Source organism: Oreochromis niloticus, linkage group LG8 (genome assembly GCF_001858045.2).
Source record: "Oreochromis niloticus isolate F11D_XX linkage group LG8, O_niloticus_UMD_NMBU, whole genome shotgun sequence".
NCBI classification, from domain to species: domain Eukaryota; kingdom Metazoa; phylum Chordata; class Actinopteri; order Cichliformes; family Cichlidae; genus Oreochromis; species Oreochromis niloticus.
The window spans coordinates 22,179,757-22,203,867 of record NC_031973.2 but is presented as its reverse complement, the minus strand read 5'-3'; the positions used below and the strand labels follow the sequence as shown (position 1 = coordinate 22,203,867).

Here is a 24,111-nt window from a genome sequence, read left to right as displayed (position 1 = left end):
ATGAAAAGATTTACCGAATGGTGGAAGAAAAGCTTCAATATTATGTCCTTTAATGCTGCATTCACGTACCGTCCGAACAATACTCTACAAATACTAGAACTCGCAAAAGTGGAATTCTCTTGATGTTCCTGATGTACATCCTCTTCCTTCCACTGAAGTTTTGCTTTTAAGAGGTTCCAATTAATTACTACTAGTATAATTTCAAGTATAGACATTAGGAGAACGTGTAGCTGTTGTATGATAACTCCGGTGTACAAATTAATTTGCGTACTCCTGCATTCATAATTGTGTCAAGTCCTGACGCAATAGAAACCAACACCTGGCTGGATGCTTTTGCGCAAGCGTAAAGAAAAAAGTTCGGCGGCGCTAGCAGACCGCCGCTGGTCACCTTTCACCAGCGAAGTGGAGAGAATTTTTTTTTGGGGGGGGGGGCTATTTAAAGAAAAGACTGTACCGAGCTCGTCAAAGAACTGAAGTACTCCTTCGTACGGCGGACAGAGGGAGGCTGTAATGACCCGCTACGTTTGTCATAGACGGAACATGCGGGGAAATGATCTCGTGCGCGCGGAAGTTTGTGTTTACTTACGCCGCGGTAGCTAGCGTGTTGGCCCTGTTAGCCTGTTAGCGAGAAAGGTGCGCTGTGCCTGGACGGGTTAACAGCAACACTTACAAGTCAGCCCAGCTTAACGAGCTACGTTAAACAGTAGAAACATACTGTATATATCCTGAAGCTAACAACGAGCTGGTGGCAGATGCTGCGGATTGCTCAAACTCTTGAAACATTGGTGCGGGCCACGAGCCGTGAACTCTGCGTGCGCGTGTCACACGCAGGCAGAAATTATTTACAAAGAGGGCACTTTAAGCCCTAATCTGAAACGTATAGAGCTGCAAAACGTGATTTAAATATTAACTGCCGCCCTCAGTCTTGCGTCGCTGTGCGCACGAATCATCCTCCTCATCGGACCTAGTACAACATCCTCGTCCGCAATGGGGCCCCTGTTTAGCCATTGAGACCCGTGGAAGCGATCTGGAGCCCGTTAACCATGGGGGGATGTATGGGCAGATACTTGGAAGGCTGGGAGGACTCGCAGAGCCGGGGCTCCTCCAGGAACGGTGGACGAGGAGGTAAGGCAACATTGTGTGGATGTTGTATAAATATGCGGGGAGGTTTCTTTGAAACATCAGAGCTGGAAACTTAAAATCATACAGCAATAGTGTCTCTGACCGTTCATGATTAGTGATGCCAAAAAAAAAAAAGAAGAGAGAAATATTCCTGCGTTGATAGTTTTGTGTTGCCAATAGCAATAGCAGGTTTAGACTTTACTCAGAGTGCATTTCTGGTCACCACTTGGCCCTTTTTTGTCTTGTGGCTGCTGTTAAACAGAGGTATCTGGGCAGGTGCACGAAATCTCCATTCACGATTACTCACACACACATCTTAAACATGTATGAATTGTTTAGAAGGGGTTTAGATCTGGGTGGGTTGGTTAAAGTTACCAGATTGTCTAGTTACAGAAAGTGGAAGCAGGTTGGGAGGTGGCAGTTTGCATTTTGTGTGAGGAAAGTGGATTCTGTTGTAGCTCTCTTTGATGTGTGCCTCTTCTGCATCGGTAAAAAAAAAAAAAAGGAGTTTATTCTTTAGCTTTGACAAGGTTTTTTTCTCATCTTATCAGTTCAGACTGGTGAAGCAGTATATTCAGATAACATCTGTAACAAAGCTGATGGCAGTAAACTCGTTGGGTAATTTTCGTATATTAAAATCTAGGGTGTAAGCTCTGTGTTGTGGTTACTGTAACAGCCAGCTACATTACATTAATTCCAAAAGTTGCTCTCTTTTCACATCAGTTCATGTCTGTTGGTTACGGACTTTCCTGAAAGTTAACATAATAATAAACTGCTACTTTTTTTAACCAACCTGAAGTTAACCATCAACACACAGGCTCCGTGCAGCTGAATTATTAGACACTGGGAACTTCTCCTTAGTTTCGATTTACAGAAAACAATGCTGATTATATTTTGTGTGACCTTGTTATGATACCCTCAGTCATTATTGGGAGATTAGCGCTTTACAGCCTGGTAGGTTCATGAATGGGGGTCACATAAACACATTGGGATGGGAAAAGACTTTTCAGCTTTTTCAGATTTCTGTCATATTGCTTTAAAAGCATGCTCACTTGTGTGACTACAGTGCAGGCCCACTTGAGCTCAGTGTTTGCCTTAGAGTGGCTGCTCAGGAAACTAAATGTCTGTTATTCATTTGGATGCAGGTTCTGTCCCTTTGATTTGTTACTGCTGGAAAGTTTTTCAGTACGCCTTTTTCTAGTGGGAATTGTCTCCAGTTTGCATCAGAAAGATGGGAGGTTTTTAAGATTGATTCCAGCTTTCGCCATATAAAAAAGGGCGTTGTTTGAATAGACTTTCTGACCCCTGCTTATAGAGTTGCATCCTAAAATTAGACACTAACATAGATTTTTGATGCCAATATGACCTTCTAAGTAAGTTTCTTTGTCGTGTGCCAGAGTAGCTATTTAAAGTTAAAGCTGTCACAGCCAGCATACCCAGGCTTTCTGGCAGTGGCTCATGTTGATTTCCCAACTTGATTAGACTCAACATGCTCCCTTTGCTAGACGAGGCTTCGATCAAGAACAAGTCACATCATGCCCCGCTGCATCATTGACTGACACTGACTTTTGTCTGTTACATACACGCTCATAAAGAAACACCACTTGATAAGAGAAGGAATTGGATAGCTTATATGGGATCTCAATTTTTCCATTTGTTCTAATTTCGTTTGGATGAGAGCTCAGTAATTTGTGTTACTATGTTCGTGTTAGGTCTGCCTACCACATGCTCAAAGGAACAAAAAGGAAGCTTGTTTGTATTGTCATGCTGAAACAAAATAATGGAAGAACAAGTTTGGACTTTAAATAAAGATATGCAGACACCCGTTGAAATTATCATTTGTCCCAATAAAGGGATTTTATTGTGGAAGTGTTGGAAGTTACAGAATATACAAGTTAGTAACACATTTAGAAGCAGCACAGATGTAACTGAAAGGTGATTAGAAATGCACAATTTCCAGTTTATCTTAAATATTGATTTTTATAAAGTCAAATATCAATCAGGCTTTAAGAGTATATAAAACCTGCTGAATATATATATTCACAAGGTTTGCTTGCTAGTTTTGTAAATCCCTTAATAATAACAGTAGACTGATTAGCCACGATAACGTCAAAGCTCTCAAAGATTAGGATCTCAAGAATCAACAAAATAATTCACTGGAAACTAAGCTGAACTGTGAAGGAAAGTGAAACCTGCCCGTTCCAAGGTGGTGTATCTATTTTGAATGTAATTGCTTCAGAAAATAGCTTGATTAAGGAGAAACACATTAATTTAGTTGACAATGTCTGTAATTTAGTGGTGTTGTGCTTTTTTGTTTGTTTTTGTTTTTGTTTTTTTAAGCATCTCTGTAACAGTGGTTTGCAATTTCAGTCAAAAGCAAATATAGATCAAACCTCAAACCAGCTTCCCCATGAGTGACTCTCAGCACTGTTTGTATCCAGCTGTCTCAGACTAACCAGAAATCAGCTGGGCTGTTGTATTGTCATGTCAAGGCTCGATTCTGACATGGAGGCGTTCAAGTCATAGTTTCACTTTATTGGCTCGTCTCGTACCGAGCAGGGTTTCTGCTACATCAGCACATCATCGCTATGGTTGAACCTAGGGCTGCTCAATTAATCGAATTTTAATCTCGATTACGATCTGGGTTTTGAACGATCATTAAAAATGACTGAGCCGATTATTAGCACCTCCCTCGTGCTTTACTCTCGCGCTGCTCCGTGTGGCAAATCGAGCGCACCTCTCTGCGTTTCGAACACGCGTCACAACAATTAAGAGGACCCGAGGGAAGCTCGGAAAGCTAAGCATAAGTTATTTGGAGAGGAGAGGATAATGGCTGCTGAAGAAAGAATGCCGCTGGTTGAAAAGAGAGGTAAAACGACTTCAGTGGTGTGGAAACCAATGTTCCCTCTAAGCTGCGCATGTGCGCAATTGCGCACTGCTGGCACGGTCTCTGCGCACAGAAAATCTGCGTTGCGCACAAAAAAAATCTAACCTGAATTGAAATTAAAATTAAAACTTTAACAATTCTGTTTTGCAGTGTTAGTCAGTGAGTGACTGGCTGCTCCTGTATGGGATTAGAACGATGCCACCTTATCCTACAGTCCAGCCAATAATGCGATTCACATTCGTATATACGCAGCCAATCAACGTCGTTGACAGGCTATGACAGCGTCCTTATGTGCCGACACCGGTGTTTTAGCTAGCAAAGCGGCGTGGCTGATGTGCAGTGAAGCCACATTAATGACAACGTGTACAACCATTGGAGATGTGAGCAGGACAGACGGAACAATTGACGGAAAAAGTGTGGACTTTATACCAGTTTTTAAATTGTGTTGATAGGTCACGTAAAACCAGAGTTATGATAAAAATATCTGCAATGTTTGGTTTTCTTCCTGAATACTATCGTTGTTTATATTTACTGCGGGAAGAAACGGTAAAAACGCCGTTTTATAAGGAAAACGCTCGAAAGCACTCAACACCTGTGAGCAAAACCAAAACCAAAAAACCCCCCACCCTTTCCTATTGGTCGAAAAAAGTACCGTGTAGACCAATCAAAAAATGATATGGCAACGTGGCATCTAGTTGTTAAGAAACGGGGGGAAGTTTTAGGAGTGACGGCGGTGTTCTGAGATGTGAGAGATTTGAGACGTTTAGCGCAAATCTTGTGTAGTTAGTGTGTAGTGTAGTCAATAGTTTTGTTGTGTGTGTCAGAACAATGAGGTGGCTGCTGAATGTTACAGGAGTGATACATCTCCTGTTGTCAGGCCTGCAGGTATCAGGCTGTTGTTCTCCTTTATCTCATAGTGGACAGAAATTATTTTTTGGAGTGGCACAAATAATTTGTGTAGCATCAGATTTGATGCAGAAGAGCTGATTGTTCTGTAAAAAGTTTGAAATGTTTATTTAAAAAAACGCCTTGGCTGCATTAAAAAAATAAATAGCTGCAAAAAACTTTGTTTGCCAAACTGAGTTACTTTTTTGAAGTAGTAACTATATAATTAATTGCCCAACATTGGTCATTATATACTGTATTTTGCAGACAGAGTTATAGGACTCTCTCCCAGACCACAGATAATACTCGTAATTATTATCAGAGCTTTATGAAAAAAAAAAAGAAAAGAAAGAAAGTTGTGTTTTCAAAATTGGAGTTCAATTAATTTTTCTTCCAATAGTGTTAACATACTACACAGGTCATGAACAAGATTTTTTAAATTTTCATTGTAAGTGGGCTAAAGCAGTTAATTAAAAGTAGTCTAACATAAATGTAAATGCTGTAATTTGATTATTTTAATAAACCATGTAACTTGGATGGATTAGATGCCAGCGCGACCACAGTGCACACGTCTGCTGTCGCTCACAGTGGTCCAAGGGATCGCTCAGGGAGTTTGTGTGTTCGCTCAGACACATGAAATATTTGAGGGAACATTGGTGGAAACATTATGGGTTCGCGGAGTCAGACGTGGATCAAATATTGTGCAGTATTTTGAAGTTCACTAAAAATAGATGTTTACATTTTTCATTTATTTTTTGTATTGCAAACATTTGCACTGTAATCAGTATTTGCACACTATTTTATATTATTTTTTGACAATCTTTAAAGCCATTATTCAATACATTGTTATTGTTAAATAAATATCGTCAAATAATCGAGATCTCAATTTCAGTGAAAATAATCGTGATTATCATTTTTGCCATAATCGAGCAGCCCTAGTTGAACCAAATCCATTTCACATCTGTCTCAAGCACATTCCCATTTAAAGGGTGACCACTATTAAAGTGATCAATCCAGCATAAACAACATAAACATACACATGGACAGAAGTAATGGGCCACACCTCTTAATCTTTGAATGCAGACTTTGTCACAATGTATAAAATCAGTCACATAGTCGTGCAGGCTGCCTTTACAAACATTTGTGTAAGAATGGGTCGTTCGAAAGAGCTCATTTAATTAGAGCATGGTACTATAATAGGATGCCACCATTTCAACAAGTCAGTTCATGAAGCCTCTTTCCTCCAAGATATTCCACGATCGACTGTGTGTGATCTTTTTGCAAAGTGGAACGACAGCAGCTCAGCCAATTAAAGTTAATGAGTGGGGTCCTTCTTTGGCTTTAACATCAGCACAAAAACTGTGCACTGGGAGCTTCACAGTATGGATTTGCACAGCTGAGCAGTTTGTGTTACATGTGGGTGTCCCAGTACTTCTGGCCTTATAGTTTACAGTAAATGCTTGGGCTTGATTTTTATTGTATTTCTGATTATCTTGTTTTCAGCTTACAGTTTGCTGAAAATATTCTGTAAAATATTATAGTTGCTTCAGTGATCATTCTCAGATTACAGAGACTCACTGTTTCTTTAGTTTAGTCGTTTAAAGATTATTCTGACAAGTAAGGGTCCATCCTGAGAAGAGACACAAATCCCTTCGGAGTTGTGTCATGAAGGATATCCAGCATAAAAACCTGTCAAATCAAACATGCAGAGCAACCTGCTGTGACGACCCCCTGTGAATAAGGGAGCAGCTGAAAGTAGCTTTTAGAGGCTGAATGTATCTTTAGCTGCAGAAAGCTGAAGGAAACAAAGTGGTGATAAGATAAGCAGTTACAGAATGAGCCCACGTTTTTCACCGCACGTGGGGGAGTGTGCGCCAGTACGTCCACATATTGATTTGGTCAGTGGCAGTTCGGTCAGTGTCATCTGGCAGCAGCGTTATCTTTGTTGCTCTTTAAAGGAAGAATGTGGACAACCACACCTTCCCCACTGATAGTTTGCCTCATGTGAAGTGAATGTGTGCAGCTGTTAAATGTCTTGCAGGTTCAAAGCAACATTTTGTTAAAGTAAAGCATTTGTTCCTAGGGTTAGGTAATCTTCATCAGCCACCTGTAGTTGTCGGGTTCGCTGTTTTTGCAGCACAAGGAAGCCTTGTTGATTTTTCTGTTTTATTAGGCATTTCACCAGTTCTCATAAATAGTTCAACCTCATCACGTGACACTTGCTTCTCTGAGCCCATCATGATGAACAACACCTTGATATTGCTTCATTTGTCTGTAGTGTGTTGCTTTATTTCTCAGTTTTGGTGTAAAGCCTCCTGTTGTTGTTTTCTCTCTCTCTCTCTCTCTCTCTCACTCACACTCACACTCACACACACACACACACACTTCACTTATCCCCATAAATTTTATTTCTGCACTCGCGCTCTCTCTCACCGTACTGCAGTTTCAGCAGTATTCTCCTATAACGTGAACATTTTTAGCACGCGGTCTCACTCCCCATTCTTTTTCTATACAGTTTAGCTCACTGTTTATAAGTGCAGACACAGTGACACTGATTCATAAGAGTGTACTGCAGCACTGCTGTTTGCCTGCATGTATTAACCCATCCCCTCTTCTGATGAATTTTGTTAGTATTCAAACTTTAAACTCCTGAGCATCTCAGTGGAACATGAAGAGGATTAACCAGTCTGAGGCCAAAGTCTCTGTTACCTTATTTGACCAAAAAAAAAACAACCAAATGCTTAATGACTAAGACATGTGTGCACTACATAATGTTGAGGTCCGGGCTTTGTGAAGGATAGTCTGTGGCCGATAGTGTTACATATACATATTTCCTATCCAGGTATGTTTTTACTGCATTGGTAGTGTTTTTGAGATCATTGTCATGCTGAAAAATGGCAACTGTGAATCAATACCATGCAGTACCATTTGGAAAGAGATGGCACTGCATGGCAGATTATACCCTAATGGTACTTTCCTGTGTTCATAATTCCATAAGTTTTGAGAAGATATCCAACATCACTGACTAAGGTGCAGTAGACTGCTGTAGACTAGGGGTAAGCAACTCCAGGCCTCAAGTGTTGGTGTCCTGCAGGTTTTAGATATCACCCTGGGTCAACACACCTGAATCAAATGATTAATTCATTACCAGGCCTCTGGAGAACTTCAAAACATGTTGAGGAGCAATTTGAATCAGCTGTGTTGGATCACGGACACATCTAAAACCTGCAGGACACCGGCCCTTGAGGCCTGGAGTTGCCTACCAATACTGTAGAAATTGCCATTTGCACTGGGGCTGTGCGATATGACCAAAATCTCACATCCCGATATAAGACATTTATTGTCCTGACAATGATATAAATCACAAAAATGTAACATTTTCTGTAAATTCTGTGAATCTCGGGCAACTCGACTTGCGTGAAGTGTTTCCAGCTGGGCGTCCTTTACCTGGAGTCGAGTGTTTTAACCGATGCATGAAACTACACATTTTTAGACATAAGTTGTAACAGACACCATTTTCTTTCGAAGTTTGAGTCTAAGGTTTGTTTTTTAGCACCTGACGTCTCTTTTTTTTGTTTCTCATCCGTAAACTCTCTGCATACTCTTTCACGTGATTCAGTTTATTTTTGAAAAGTCTCAACAGGATCTTGAGCTTTATTGTGAAAGTGTTACGTGAAAAACAAACAAGCGGACAGCGGAGCCACGCGATGGTTTTACCATCATTGTTGCTAACGACAACACGTAAAAACAGGCGCTTGTCCGTCCGTAGTGTTGTTATATTAAATATAAGAGAAAGAGAGAACTTTAAGAAATTAATATAGCCACTACAGTGACCATCAAAACGATGAAAACATATTGCTGTAAACCGTTTATTTTACGACACCACGAAACAAACGATAGCGTAATAGGAAACGATAGACGTTTTTATATCGTCATCCGATATATATCGTTATATCGAACAGCCCTACTTTGCACCACTCCTGACCTCATCTGTACTCACTGATGACACTGAACCAAAAATCTCATGTCTGGATTCATCACTGAGACCTTTTGTCAAGTCTTTGCTGGATTGTCTGTTATTATTCTTAGGAAGATGACTTTTAGCCACTTCATTTGCTATAGATGATGTTCAAGGCCACTCAGTTTCCATCTTTTGTCCTCCACCTGTCAGGTTTCCTCTTCAGGAATCAACTTTTTAGGGCAACATTACAATTCTGGCCCTGTCAAAATGTGTAATCTTTGGCATTGTTCATAGATTCAGCTAAAGAAATAGAAAAGAAATGGGTATTACGTGCTTTGGTGACAGGCTGCTAGTAACAAAGTGTCTAAAGAAGCCATTCAGAATTGGCTCTTTTCTAAGTTGTCTGTTAGGCACAAAACTGGTTTATTCCTTGAGTTAGGAGCCTTTTTAATGCTTGAATGATTTATAGGTTGGTGTTAAATGGCTTAACAAGCAAACAGAAAAGGAGTAGGGTCCAAAGAAAACCTTTGCAAGACCTTCAGAAAGCTGGGAGAACTATTGCTCAAGATCCCATTAAAAATTACAAGTCTGGTTTCTTGGAAGCAAAATATAAAGAAATAAGGGCTGGCTCAAGACTTTAAAACAGTCCTGTACTAACCAATAGATATAAATGCAGAATAAAGTGACACAGACTGCGGGGAGAAAAAAACAGTTTGCAATAGCTGTAGGCAAAACTTGAAAAGAAGCCAGTTAAGCAGTTCTTGTTGTTGTAATACAAGCCTCTTTTGTATGACGCGTTGTGTGAGTGTTACATCACGATGCCTCGGCAGAATGGAAACAGATAGTTGAGGATATACAGCATGTGTTTCATCTTAGAAATGAGGTCTTTATGGTGTACCCAAGTTTTATAGAGCCATGTTGCACAATGGAGTTTTCGATGAACTCATGAGAGTGTGGAATCTCATAGCCTGTAAGTGCCTTTAATGTATGCAGTGTTTATTACTGATGATACTGATGCAGTAAGCTTCTAACATCCATGTTAAGAGCTATGAGCTACAAAACAGGAGCAGGTGGACCTGTCGGTAGCTTTTCTGAGCCGAGTAATCTGTAAACGGAGCATATAAAGACAGTGGCGGCACTATTGTAGTAATAATGCATGTGAGGTTTTTTAAAAAAAAAATTTTTTTAAAGTACCATTACAGATGCTTTAAAAACACTTTTAAACTACAGAGGCGGGCCGTGTCTTTAACTGCAGAAAGCTGAATGATGTAGTGTGGTCGTAAGATGACTGGCTACAAGGTTGAGCCCACTTGGGTGTCCTGTACACTGTGTATGTGCTGATTGGCATTCGTCCATGTTGACATAACTGCAATATTTCTATAGATCACGAATGTCAAACTCATCTTCACATCACGGGCCACATACAGCCTACTCAGACCAGTGATACTCCTCTTTCTGTCAGTATATAGAAGTTTAACCATGCATTGAATCCCTCAGATATCTTCATATTAATAAAAGAAGTACTACAACCTTTCTTCATCATGTAGAAAACTGTGAGTTACTGTTGAAATTGTAAGTTAAAGAAATCTGTCAGCATTACTCTGTGGAACTAAGTTGTACATAATAGGTGTGTAAAATTACAGAAAAAATTGGTTGTTGCCCTGTAACAATAAAACAAAGATTATTTTTTTAGCTATGGACCCATAAATAAAAAAGCATTTCTGTTGTAGGTAGTGAAAAGTAGCCTTAGCAGGGAAGCCCAGACCTCGCCCGCAGCCTGATCCGCCTAATCTGGGGAACGTCGAACTATTCCTAGGCCATTCCATAGATATAATCTCTCCAGCATATCCCAGGTCTACTCTGTTGCCTCCCCTCAGTAAGGCTATGTTCACACTGCAGGCGAAAGCGCATCAAATCCGATTTTTTTCGCCCCTATGTGACCCATATCCGATCTTGGTATGACAGTGTGAACGGCACAAATCCAATATTTTCAAATCCGATCTGGGTCACTTTCGTATGTGGTACTGAATCCGATACGTATCCGATGTTTTAGAAAGCGACTGCTGTGTGAACGGTCAAGTCGCATTAAATCCGTCTTTTACGTCACTGACACAGGACAGACGCCAATTATCAGCGCCGGAGAAGCGCCCGATAGGACATCGCGAACGATTTCCTACCATCCGGTGAAACTGTTGGGAAGACAACGTTGGAGAAATGTGAACATTTTATTTTTACTGTATTTTCTGCAGATTCTGACAGAAATCTGCAACTATCCTTTGAAGCACCGCTCCTCTAAAACAGCAAAAAGGATCATTATTAGGTCATCTACATTATTATGTAAATAACAAAATAACTTAAAGCAAAAATCTGGAAACATAAAGTCCGAAGTCTTTATATTAAGGGCAATCAGTCAAACAATATTGTTTGGTCTGGGTCTAAACAGAGCGAGTTGTGCGTGACATCTTCTTTTGCGCATGCGGGCCGCTTTGAGCGTTCACACTGGAGAGCGTTTGATGTCGCATTTTATGTGTAGTGTGAACAAGCAGACAAAAAAAATCGGATTTGATTAAAAAATCGGAATTGAGCATTAAGACCTGCAGTGTGAACGTAGCCTAAGACATGCCCGGTCGGGAGACCTCACCCAGGAGCCGCCCGCCTCTGTGGGCTCCTTTCGATGTGGAGGAGCAGTGGCTCTGAGCCTGTCCTGAATGGCTGAACTATCACTCAGGGAAAAACCATGCACCTTCCTTGGTGAAAGCCCATTTCCGCCACTTGTATCTGCGATCTCGTGCTTTCACCTTTAAAAGGACTAACAATATTTGTGTTAACAAAAAGATCAGGCCAAGATTGACACAGTCATGCCGTTTCTCAACAATGATCCTCCATCTGATGGCAGATGGCTGCATAACATTTGAGACACAGCAATTAATCAGCATTGGGTATCAATTCAAATGTTTTTGGCTGTCATGGACACCACAGGCCTGCTTTTATTTTTGCTCCGTGGTAGTGAGGAACCTGCTTTGCTTTACTTGGGATTCACTCACCTTTAAATGCTAATCCTACACCAGTCCACGGCCTCAGGATTACTCGTCCTGAGCCACCTGCACTATAGATAATTAGTCTGAAAGAAAGGCAACTCTGGATGTGAGGTGTCCCTTTTGTATGCTGAATTTTCCATCGGTCCACTCTTCAGGGAGTGGCAGCTGTGACGCAGGCATTAGCAACTATAGGCAAGTTTAGTACTCAGTTTTATTGTCGAGCTTTTACATTCATTTACAGCTTCATATATTTTATTTCTAGACTTCCGTAGCTTCAGTCAGAGGAATGTTATGCTGGCTATGATATAAACAGGTGTGGAAAATCACTGGAAGATTCAATGATGGGTGGCTGATCCTAGCCTGTTGTCCTTATGCTTTCCCTCCAGATCAGTCAGTGTTCTCCTGGCCTAGGTGTACTCTGTGTTAATACTGAATAGTGGGAAACATGAAGGTAAGGTTACATAGACAGATATAGAGTAAGCATACGCTTCATGGATACAGCAAACTCTGAATGACCTCCTAATTTTAGATTGAGAAGACATGTTAGGGTGGGGTAGGACGATCTTTCTCTGATGACAGCTCGAGTTTCTGTCTGGCAGTTCTGTTTATTACAGTAAGGAGATGAAAGAACAAGGCTGGGCTTTCCTCATTAACCAAGCTGTCTGTTCTCTGCATTCGGCATTTACACATGATAATGAGGATTGTGAAAACAACTTCCACTGACTTTCGTGTTTGGATTCCTGTTGTTTCTTCCTCCATTTTTTCCAATAGTAAGAAGGGAAATAAATTGTACATGGGGGTGAATGAATCAACACTTATTTTGTAATGAGAGGACGACATGCTGTATTCAAATGTTACCTTAAATTAGGTGTTTTCAGAATTCTGCCTCTGACCTTAGAATTTAGTGGGGGGTTTGTTTTATTTGGTGCGTATTATGAGTGTGAAACTTCAGCATTAAATTAATACCCTCCTCTATCTTTACCCATCACAGGGCGTAACGAACCTCTGAAAAAAGATCGTCCTAAATGGAAGAGTGACTACCCAATGACAGAGGGCCAGCTACGGAGCAAGCGGGATGAATTTTGGGACACGGCGCCGGCCTTCGAGGGCCGCAAGGAAATCTGGGACGCTCTGAAAGCAGCCGCTGTGGCCTTGGAGTGTAACGACCATGAATTAGCCCAGGCTATAGTGGATGGAGCCAGCATCACACTGCCACATGGTGAGGACAGAACACACACACAGTATACTTATACAGTACAGTTCTCAACTCACTCTCACATAGGCTGCTTAAACCAGGCTTAACTTACACTGTGACCTCTTTTCCTGTGCCATCCTCTCCTCAGGTACCCTGACAGAGTGTTACGATGAACTTGGGAACCGCTACCAGCTGCCCGTCTACTGCCTGGCACCACCCATCAACCTCATCTCAGAGCGTAGTGACGAAGACCCCAGCGACAGCCCTGAACCCCCAGTAGCATCCAAGAAGGAATTCCAGCTCAAGGTACCACGACTAGTACATCTCCTGTAAGATACGGGTCACGTTACCAACTGATTAGGAGTAAATAGTGTCATCTGCGTATTAACCCACACTGTAAACACTGTACTCAAAGTAATTAAATAGATGAATTGGTCTAATATTAATTCAGAGTAACTGATTAAGTTCAGACAAATATTCAGTTGGGTATATTGGCAACTCAGTCTTTGTTTTGTTTTTTGGGGGAGGGGGCGTTGGACAACTTTAGGGGTTTTCCTTGAAGTTTGCATAAAAAACTAAATATGTAAATCTCCATACAGTCATGCCAAAACTACAGTTCCAAGGTTTTGCATATCAGAACATGCTAAAAAGTGATCTAGTCCTCTAGCAGGTCATAAAACTGTTAAAATTGACTTATACTGCCATTAATCATGCAAAAAAACCAATGCAGAAACAGTTTGTGAAATTCTGAGTGCACCCTTACTGCATCTACAACAATTAGTGCTAGTAATTTGAATGGATTTGTTTGCTGGTCAGCAAGTGTGAGCACTTCTATAAAAGCAGAAGTTTTAGTAGTTTGCTATTCTGGAGCATACAGGTGTGTGTTAACACAGTTCCAGACAGAAAAGACTTCAGCATTATTCTTAGGGCGTTTTCATACCTACAGTTCGTTTAGTCTGGTCCAAATCAGTTGATGAGTTTGTAAACTTGTAGCTTTTGCTTGTATTTTGGTTTCTTTTTTTAATTCATTTTAATTCCAAGTGAACCACAATGTATCACTGCAAGCCACGTGAGAGTGTTCAGTTTGCTGATTGGCCAGATGTGTCTGAGGTGAGAACAACAGAAGTAAATACAGGAAGAAGGTGCTGTGCTCCGGACTATTGAACATGAAGAATTTACTTTCACGTCACAGCTAGTTGCCTACCTGTACAGACCTTTGTACATCAATAGTTCCAAGCCTACAGCATTAGCACCATACAGAAACTGCTCTGGAGTTCATTTGGAACCACACCAAGACCAGCTCCTCCACAGGGTCTTGGTGTGGTTGTTTTGGTCCGCACCCAAGTGCGATTACCGTGGTCACACCTCCACAAACGAACCGCACTAAGGGGGAAAATGAATCAGTTCAATTTAAATGTACCAAACATTGCAGATGTGAAAACACCCTAAGAGAAACAACAATTGCTTCCACCTGTGTGGGAAGGCTTATGAGGCAGTGACAAAGATGACTCTCACATGGAAAACAATTATATCAGCCACCATTCTTCCCAGGAGTGGAAGTCCCAGAAAATTCACCCCAAGGTCCGACTGCACACTGTTCAAGGGAAATGGAAAAAATCCCCACTTCTCAGACTCTACAGCCCTACTTTAACAGTTCACTTCAGCATGTTAAATGTTCCTGACAGAACAACTAGACAAAGACTGAACAAAGTCTCTTCTCTCTAAAAAGAACAAGGCAGCATGCCTTAAGTTTTAAGACCTGATAAAGTCTAGATAATTTTTTATTATGTTCTGATATGGAAAACCTTAAAATTAGTCGAGTGTGACTACATCTGGGTCAAATCATCATTAATGTTGTGGCTGTGCTTCTCCTGATTAATTGTCAAACTGCCGCAGATTGACAGGCTCTGGGAAAGTCGATGTAGTTACACATTACTCTGTTTTTGTGTTAGCTAGTTGTTTGAGCTGGTTTATCAGCAGCTGGTTTCACCTTTGGACAGAAAAACAAATTTCATCCAACATTTACTTCCTGTGGTTATGAGTCATATCCTCATATGTGCCTAATAAGTGCAAACAGATGTTAGAGAAGCTTATGTACTAACAGTCAGGCAGCTTTCGACATTTATTAGGACTTCATACGTGGTTAAAACTGTAAAATGCCAACAAAAAAAAGCCACAGACCAGTTTTTGAGATCTCTACATTTGGTACTTGGCTCACCTCTCCATGAAGCATTGTTAGCTCACTCTTCTGCTCCCTACTCCCTGTAGGTGCGGCTGTCCACAGGAAAGGACTTGCGTCTCAGCGTCAGCATGGTTGACACCATAGGCCAGCTGAAGAAGCAGCTCCAAGCCCAGGAAGACATCGACGCCGTCCACCAGCGCTGGTTCTTCTCCGGGAAGCTGCTCACAGACAAGACGCGACTCCAAGACACTAAGATCCAGAAGGACTTTGTGATCCAGGTCATCGTCAACCCACAGGCACTCCAAGCCCCCCAACCATCACCACCGACAACCACCGCCTCCTCGCCTGTGCCCGAGTAAACGAGGACCGTCGGAGGAGCGATGCAGTCTGTGATGGACCAGAGGTGCCTCCCAATGCTGGATAACTTATTCTTCTTGATAAAAGCTACTGTTACTGAAAGAGAAATAAACTGTGAGGGTGAAACAAACAAAAACACACAAAGAAGAAACTGAAAAGTGCTGCTTTTTCTTTTTTTTTTTTAAATGTCCCTGTGTGTGCGCGTGTGTGTTTTTTTTGGGGGGGGGTTCTGCTGAGTCGTTCCAGTCATCACACTAACCAGAGATGCCTGTCATCGTTGCATATTAAAGCAGAGCTCCTCGCGCTGGTGTGCAAGCCTTTTCTCAGTGCACAGAACGTGCACATCAGAGCTGCACATGCAGACTCTGCCTTTGCCCTTTAGCCTGCTAACAGAGTGCCAACAGAGGAACTGCAGAGGCGTTGGTTCTAGAGCGTATTTCTGCTATGACACCTATAAACTCAGCACTGTTGCTCTCTTTCTCCTCCACAGAAACAGGAAAGCAGGAAAAAAAAACATGCTGACTATTCTGAATTTTTTTCCCTTTCTCTTACTGAGGAAATTAAGTCAACTGGGCTTTTTTTGCACATTTAAAGATTAGTACTATACTTTTGTGGTAGTTTGTGTGCCTTCTACAAGACAAAAACAGGGGGAGAGATCACTGCAATTTTACTGCTAGGCTAATATTTTTTTAGATTCAGGAACCTTTAGATGGACCTCAGCTATAAGTGTTGCCTTTATTTCTTTTACAAGATTTCGTAAGTCTTGCGGACAGAATGGTTGTGTATGTGTGTGGGCGTGCGTGTGTAGAAGGGGGGTGTGCGACAAGATTACAAAACTGACCCATATGATCCATTGAGAGTCGAGACTGGACTCGAAGTTATAGCTTAAGTGAATCATGCCATTCATTTAAGGGAAAGAGGAATTCCCTTGCAAAAGGTGTCGTCTTAACCGCTGCGTTGCTGACTGCGCAGTGACGCCCTGACCAGCAGGAGGGAGCAGGACAGGCCTTATTACATTTAATCAGATCAGTTGTTTATGGTCACTTGTTTTGTTTTTTGTTTGTTTGTTTATTCCCTTTCCATCACCGGATGAATGTAAATCCAGCCTTTTTCCTCTCGATGTGGTCCGGTAATGTTGAACAAAAAAAAAGAAAGACGGGACAAAAAGGCATGTTCTCTTCACCAGCAGGTTTGATACGGAGCGGCGAGTGAAAACAAAGAGCTCAAGCTGTTTTTTGTTTTTTCTTCGGTAAAACTGGCCATACCAGTGATCCCCTACATATCATGACTGCTGCTTACAAGCACAACCCGGGGATTTCCACACAACGGCCTGTTTGCTTGTCATGTAAAAGCAGTTGTATAAGGCCTTCTGTGTGGCAGGAAGGCCCCACAGAGTGATGTCAACAAAGTGGATTTGGGAACTAAGCGTTCATTTTGCATATAGCAAACTGGACATATGGCAGGTATGGTCTTAAGCAGGCAGGGAAAGGGAAATGCAACATACTACTTTATGGGATTTTTTGGGGGGGGGGGGGGGGGGCTTGTACTAATACTCCTGGAGTTCCCCTTTAACAAGTTTTAATTTAATCATATTTTCACAGATCTGACTGGAAAGCTAAAAATAAAACAAACCAAAATCTGTGCTTTAAGGCGAGAATGTTTTTTTTTCTGTGGTGGCTTTCCTGTAAGCTGGTGTCAATTCAGAGAACAAGGAGAGGTTTTCTCGAGCTTGTTTGTCTGTCTCAGTTTCACACTGAGCGGCGAGCATGCACTGCCTGTTTTCTTTACATCATAGCACATCTGTTAGTGTTCATGCCCCGACTCTAACCGGCTCTTGAAGAGCAACAATAATTGTTTGGAGGGCAGAGAGCCATCAGCTTTGTCACCAGCCGCAGCGGTCACCAGAGGAAACAAACGAGTGAGATGTGATATCTGTATGTAAATCTGCAGAGTTTGCAGACAAGCTGCAAGATCTTTGGCAGTGGAACATTTTCACTTTTATAGCTGCTAGCAGTCCGGAGTTCACTCGACTTCACTCACCTTAAGCAGCCTTTGTTTGTATGTACCCGTGGAGATTATTAGCTATCATCTGGGAACTTTTTAAATTTAACAGCATTCATAAGTGATAACCAGTGCACAAAATAGGCTTGGCTGATGCTGGAATCCCTGAAAAATTGGATGTTGTCCCCAGAGGCTGGACTCCCAGATTGATGAGCTACAAACAAAACAGCCCCACATTCATCCCCCTCATGCTGGACAATCTGAATCCACTTCAAATCTCTGTGGCTGTATTCACACTGGAGCTCAGTGAAGATGATTTTGCCTGAATAATAGCCATGGATCACTCGGTGTGAAAAACACCATGCTTTATTACCACAATCACCCTTTCTTGTATTTGCAATCAGAGATATGAGACTGCTTTCCTGAGCAGTGTGTTTGCACAAGAGTCTGTTCGTCCCACGTGTATGGGAGGAAAAATAAAAGCCATAATCCTTATCATGACATTTATGTCACTGCAGAGCACACACCAGCTGATTTTCTTTTCTCTTTTTTTCTTCAGTGACTCATTTCAAACTCAAAGTGCATTTAAGCTACTTTTGTTTTTTTCAAACTTCAGTTTTCAGTTGTCCTGTTTCTGCACACAAAGGAGGAAAGCCAAAGATACAAGAGCTCTCTGTGCATCAGTTCCAGGTCACATTGCAGAATAAGCTGGTTCACTGTCACACACATCCACAGCTGGAGGGGCTTTGTTTTCATTCTCCGCTCCTGTCGCACAAATATCCTGCATCATCAGCATCGTGGAGGTGATAAAACTGACCTGAGCCACAGCAGCAGCTCACCACATCAAGATGATGTTTCTTCTCTCTTTGTCTAGCCACTTTTCAACCTTGTGGTTCATTAACTTGTGTGTGTTTTCAGGATGGTTTTTCTTTCCTCCTTCACCTTTTACCTGTGGTTCCTAAAGGGATATGTTTTGTAACTATCGTATGCAAACTTGAACAAGCGTTTGTCTCTGTATGTGCAATACAATAGACATAGACCTCATCAGTTTCGTGTCTGATTTCTGCTTATTGCTGATTTCCAACAGCACCAGCCATGAGTATTGTCAAAAGGTACAATCTGCAGTGCTGCAATCACCTGTGTTTGTGTTGTCTCTTTAAAATGTGTTGCTAGCTGTCACCTTGACCGCCCCGTCCCCGTGGGCTCCTACTATTTCTAGAGTAAATATCTAAAGATTAAAATTTGCCTGCGCAGTTCATTTCAGTGTCCATTTAGCATTGTGCGGCGTTCATCTCAGCCGTTAAGGTTAGTGTCGTCGGACTTGAGGGTGCTCTGCTGACAGTTTTATTCATGGCATCTCCTGTTATGCCATTCTTGCTGAAGTAAGCTTGTTTGCTTGCTCCCTGTCTTTGAGACTGTGAGCACTGACCATTGTCCAAACTTAATTAAAGGGACCACGTTATTACACTAGAAAGTGCTTTAAGGTGCCCTCAGAGAACTGCAAACAGAACCCCTGATTGACAGTATACAAACAACTAAAGCCCATCGCCCTCCCATTAGCTGTTCAATATGCCAATTAAAGGCAAAGTGTAAATATCTGCATGATTGCATCCTAGGAGTGTTGTGCAAAGCATAGCCAGCCATTTAGTTATTGCATTATCTAGCCCCCTAAACCTAGAACCCTAGTCACAGCCTTGGTTATTTTTACCAACTGTCTTTGTTAAACCAGGTTCTGTGCACACTCACCATTAATTGTATAAAATATGGACATGGCTTGCAGGACTGAAAACCGAAGCCTAAACTTTAGTGCCTTAAACCTGTATTGTTTTTAATGGCCACCAGGGGGCCACAAAAAAAAAAGATTTCTCATCGTACAGTGTCAATGGGAAACCGATCCTTGTCCAGGTTCAAGGGGAGCCTAAAAACACTGGCTTACCTCGCTAACACATTAGCATAGCACACCCCTGCTGGGTTACTCTGGAAATTCTCTTGTTTGTTATCAGTCTTTCTGACATGGTGTTTGCACATATAGGTCATACGGACTTTAAGACCGGTTTGTGTTTTGCGTTGTTGCTCTAATCACTGTTCTGCATTTATCAGCTTTGCGAACTAACCCAGAGAAAAATGTTACCACTCGCAATAGTCTTTTCTTTGTCTCATTAGATACAAGTTACTAAAATCTGTTTCTTCTAAACCCATAAGGAGATAAATTATCTTCTCAACCTTGGAATATGAGGAAAAAGATGAGATAAAATTGAAATTCTGAGGCATGAGATTAAGCACTGATACAAGTTTGTCAGTCGAGTTATATTTTGGATCTCACTCTTGAAGTAACAGCAGTTAATTCAAGATAAAGATGGTTTAAGATTATCTGTGAAGATACATCACGCAGCCTCAGCACAGGCAACATGTGTTTATTTAGCTCCCCCCCCGCCTTCTGTCTTGAACCACTTCACCTCCTTTAGTTTGAGTTGAGTCCAGTGACTCATCTTTTTCAGCGAAATGTAATCACAATTTATGAGAAGTCAAGCACTCAAAAATGTTTGTGACTATGAGAAGTGATAGAAGTAGTGCCCAAGTCAACTTTAAGATATTTTGGAGCATCTGGAGATGTTTTTAAATGGGAGAGGACTTGAGATCAGATCCTTTGACCACACTTTGAGGTGATTCTCAACTGCAGACTGTATAAAAAACATGGACATAGTTTTCAGGTCTTAACAGTAAATGGCCTGTATTTATATAGCGCTTTAATAGTCCCTAAGGACCCCAAAGTGCTTTACATATCCAGTCATCCACCCATTCACACACACATTCACACACTGGTGATGGCAAGCTACATTGTAGCCACAGCCACCCTGGGGCGCACTGACAGTGACAATGTGAATGTGCTTTAAACCTGCATTCTCTCATATAACCAGCAGGGGGCTGCTACAGTCTGTACAGCAGAATATGCATAGAAACTTTGCACGAAAATCACCCTACTTCTCCCATGATCTACAATCTCACTAAACATTTTCCTGATGAACTTTATGGGCTCGGTCACTAGTTTCAAGTCCACATTCACACAGTCTGATGTTCCTTTTGGAAGTTGTGTTTAATAAGAATCAAATTCATGTTTATGTTTATTACGGATCATCTCTGGTTTTCGAACATGAAAATCCTTGATGGTCATAACTTAGGGATGACATCACTGCGGCTACGTCCAGCTTTTATATACAGTCTGTGTTCTCATCAGATGGCGTTTGGTCTCTTTCATCATTCGCTGAGCACCCTCAATGTGTCGAATTTCAATCAGGAGCAATGCAAATGGACACTGATTACACACACAATACCATGCTTATGGTCTCAAACTCCTTGGAATAGTGCTGCGTATCTGCAAACATGTAAGACTTGACTGAAATAAATGTGTGACATCAGGCACATATGTTCATGATAAACAGGAACTAAATTCCATGTAAAGCTGGTTATAAAAGCCATAATAAGTGGTGGATATTTATTAAAATTCTTTTGTTTTGTTTTTTTCTTTTTGTATTGACACTCCACACATTACTATTGCAAAAGTTAAAGCTCTTTAATTATTCTGGCACAAGAGCAGCCATATGTAAAGCACTCAAAAAAGGAAACAAAAAAAGAAAAATCGAGAGATCCTAATACATATTTTTGAAATTGTCCACACCACCCAAGTGCGTAGGGGAAAAAAAGAGCGTCCTTTAACGAATATGTTTTGAATGACATCTGCAAAATAATTGTACCTTTGTTGGGTTCATTTTTGTGCTGACTTCTTTTTAAATCATGATTTTAAATGGTTGAATAAAATCAAACTATTATACAAATGAAGCATGTGTTTTTATTCCAGAAATTAGGATTTTTATTTATTTTTTCTTTTATTCTTTACCACAAGATGGCGCTGTGCTCCAAGGCAAACACTTGAGTGAGCTGGTCCCTGCTGGGCAGAGGTGGATGAAACACAGCTGCGTTTGTGCAGGGAATGCGTGATTTACGGGATGTGTGTTCAAGGAAAGAGTCGTAAAGTACAAAAAATTCCTTTTTAGTGGAAAAACGTTACATTTTTGCATCTTCACATGTTCGCCTCATAGGTCTAATAGGAATTATATATCATAAGCTGATAAAAGTACTCCTAACATTCATAAAAATACCTTAAAGCCCTTTCAAAATAAGGGCATTCTAATCAGCAGTGGTGTTATAGACCTGTCAAAGTACCTGGGACATGCTGTTATATCCCACTTTTTAGATGCTCAACTTTAATGTTTCTGCACTGCATTTCCCAGCAGCCACTTGTTGCTTTAAAGTGTGGATGGCAAAACAATCAGTCTTCCAGAAGGTTCCCATGTTGAAGTTCTGGTTTCTGTAGGTGGCGCTCTTCTCTTATGCAGCTGACCTGTGGTGAGCAGAAGTGGTTATGATGGAAACCTGAACACACCAAAACTGTAAAATGCATCACTTCCTGTCTAGGAGGTAATAAACCGCAGGGCGTGCAGTGTTTAAAACCTTCAGTTTTTGGTGCTGTAAATAATAAACGGAGGCATTTTTCATTTTTCTACTGCACTTTTGTTTTTAGGGCCTACATTTTTCAGAGGAAACTTGCAGTGCAGCTATGCGCTGCCTCTTTCTCAGTCTCTGCAAATACAGTCAACAGAGGGTCTCCGGAGGGTTGTGGTGCACCAGGCCTGGAAAAAGCCCCTATTGACAGTGGAATTTCACAGGGAGCGCAGTGTTTGCGGTCACTCGCCCAAGTCTTCTTCTACTCTCTGTTCCCCCACAGACAGTCCCAGGATGACCCTGACTCCACAGCAGAGAGGATTTGAAAACTTGGACAGACACACACGCCTAAGCGGTCCTAACACTGTCATGGAGACTGGATGTCAGTCATATTGTTTTATGTAACCTTCCACATTGAATGTATGACTCATTTTTTTTCTCTGTGCAACAAAAACACTGTAGTGGACATCATAAATGTTTACACTAATCCTCCCCAATGAACGGCAAAGTCTGAACTTTTACAGGATTAATTTAATACGCAGCACTCACAGGCAAGTAGTTTGTTTTATTCCTCTTTAATCAGTCGGACACCCCATCCCAGCAAAAGAAGAGCTGTTTATTTTATACAAAATTCTCCAAACAAAAAGTCCCAAACTAACACAGCTTGTCACTCCGCACTATAACCGAGATCAAATTCTGCCTGACAGGAAGAGGTGAAGCGAAAATGCAAGTGAAAATCCACACTTGCTGCCCCCCCATTAGACATAGACATGCTGTTCTGCTCAAAGCTGGAAATTCCCAAGTTTTACCCTGTAATTCTACGGCTTTGCTCCTATTGACTGTTACGTTATTGTGCAAACCTAAAGCTTGCTGGTCAGTAAGGGCGTTTGCAAATGAGTCACTTTGATAATTTCCAGCTGCACAGCTGAGATTAATCTTCTAGCCAGTTTATGGATTTACTGTCATGATTGATCAAATATTTGTTCTACTGTGGGAATATTTGTAGTTAATGTTACATTGTGACATTAGCAATACATAATACATCATACAGTTTGACACTTTAATGAAACATCAGTTAGCCAATATGCTATTTGGCAGGGACGGGGTTAATACAAAAAACATTTTTTGAAAATTTTTTAGACATGTGTAAGTAGGTACATATCCATCATTTTAGTGAAATAAATTACAAGCCACTTCAGTTTAGATGAATTAAGTGGTAATTCACAACATTGGTCTCGACCATAGAGTGTTGCAGTTATCCTCTATTAACAAGTACTTGGTGATGGTGGGGAAGAAGAAGTCTCTTTCAAACAGGAAGGGGTAGGTATTTAAGGTAAAGGTAAATAGAACAAAACACAAACTACAGGAGAAAAATAAATCATATACAATAGAAGCATATAAATGCATAGAGAGTGGTGGCAGTACAGTACAGGTGGCTTCACCTTAACTATGACTACAATGGATTTCTTTTGTCATGTTTGTGAATTTCAGAACATTTTAAAGCAGTGATATAAGAGATAATGTAGTTTTTTTGTTAACTGCACTAAGATTTTTTCTTAGTGTTAGCTGATAAGCTAGCAACCCCGCCCCCCCCCCCCACTCATCACTTCTTACTTAAAAAAACACAATACCCATAAAAAAAAGAAGCAAAAATCTTAAACTCAAAACTGCTATCCACATAAGTGAGTTCACAACAGCTACTTTCATCTTTTATATACAGTCAATGGCTCTGATGCCCTGTTAAAATGTTGTATTCTTATATCATCTGATACAAACTGTAGCTCATAAATAAATAAGGTCTTAAAAAAATCCCAGTTGTTTCCATCTTGAAGCTCTAACTGCCATTTTTCCTTGGTTGTTTAAGTGGAATTTCCTACAATCCACAATCCCAGAAAAACACCAAAAGAACCATAAAGTTACATAAAGGCACTGAATGATTTCTGTTTCATGGCTGTTGCTCCTGCTGAGTGTAAAGCATTTAAT

The 24,111-nt window shown here is 41.0% G+C and overlaps 1 protein-coding gene across 3 annotated transcripts; it reads left to right on the top strand.

The window, feature by feature from the left end:
- Window positions 1–399: 399 nt before the first annotated feature.
- On the top strand, window positions 400–21,457 carry ubtd1b (ubiquitin domain containing 1b). Of its 3 annotated transcripts, XM_005448068.4 has the most exons (5): window positions 401–1,125; window positions 12,280–12,344; window positions 12,885–13,112; window positions 13,237–13,394; window positions 15,357–20,411. In XM_005448068.4, exons 3-5 carry the CDS (start codon window positions 12,938–12,940, stop codon window positions 15,627–15,629), a joined length of 606 nt encoding a protein of 201 aa, XP_005448125.1. In that variant the 5' UTR covers window positions 401–1,125; window positions 12,280–12,344; window positions 12,885–12,937; the 3' UTR covers window positions 15,630–20,411. The 3 variants fall into 3 exon arrangements, with proteins under 3 accessions (XP_003438588.1, XP_005448125.1, XP_019218350.1); XM_003438540.5 differs by lacking the exon at window positions 12,280–12,344 and having other exon boundaries at window positions 400–1,125; XM_019362805.1 differs by lacking the exons at window positions 401–1,125; window positions 12,280–12,344 and adding an exon at window positions 3,954–3,991 and having other exon boundaries at window positions 15,357–21,457.
- Window positions 21,458–24,111: the final 2,654 nt, after the last annotated feature.

Bases quoted from the DNA above. Each gene is read 5' to 3' on its own strand.
- ubtd1b (XM_003438540.5), top strand. From the start codon at position 1,044: ATGGGGGGATGTATGGGCAGATACTTGGAAGGCTGGGAGGACTCGCAG. The intron at 1,126-12,884 runs GTAAGGCAACAT...TACCCATCACAG, and splicing joins CAGGAACGGTGGACGAGGAG to GGCGTAACGAACCTCTGAAA. The intron at 13,395-15,356 runs GTACCACGACTA...TACTCCCTGTAG, and splicing joins AGAAGGAATTCCAGCTCAAG to GTGCGGCTGTCCACAGGAAA.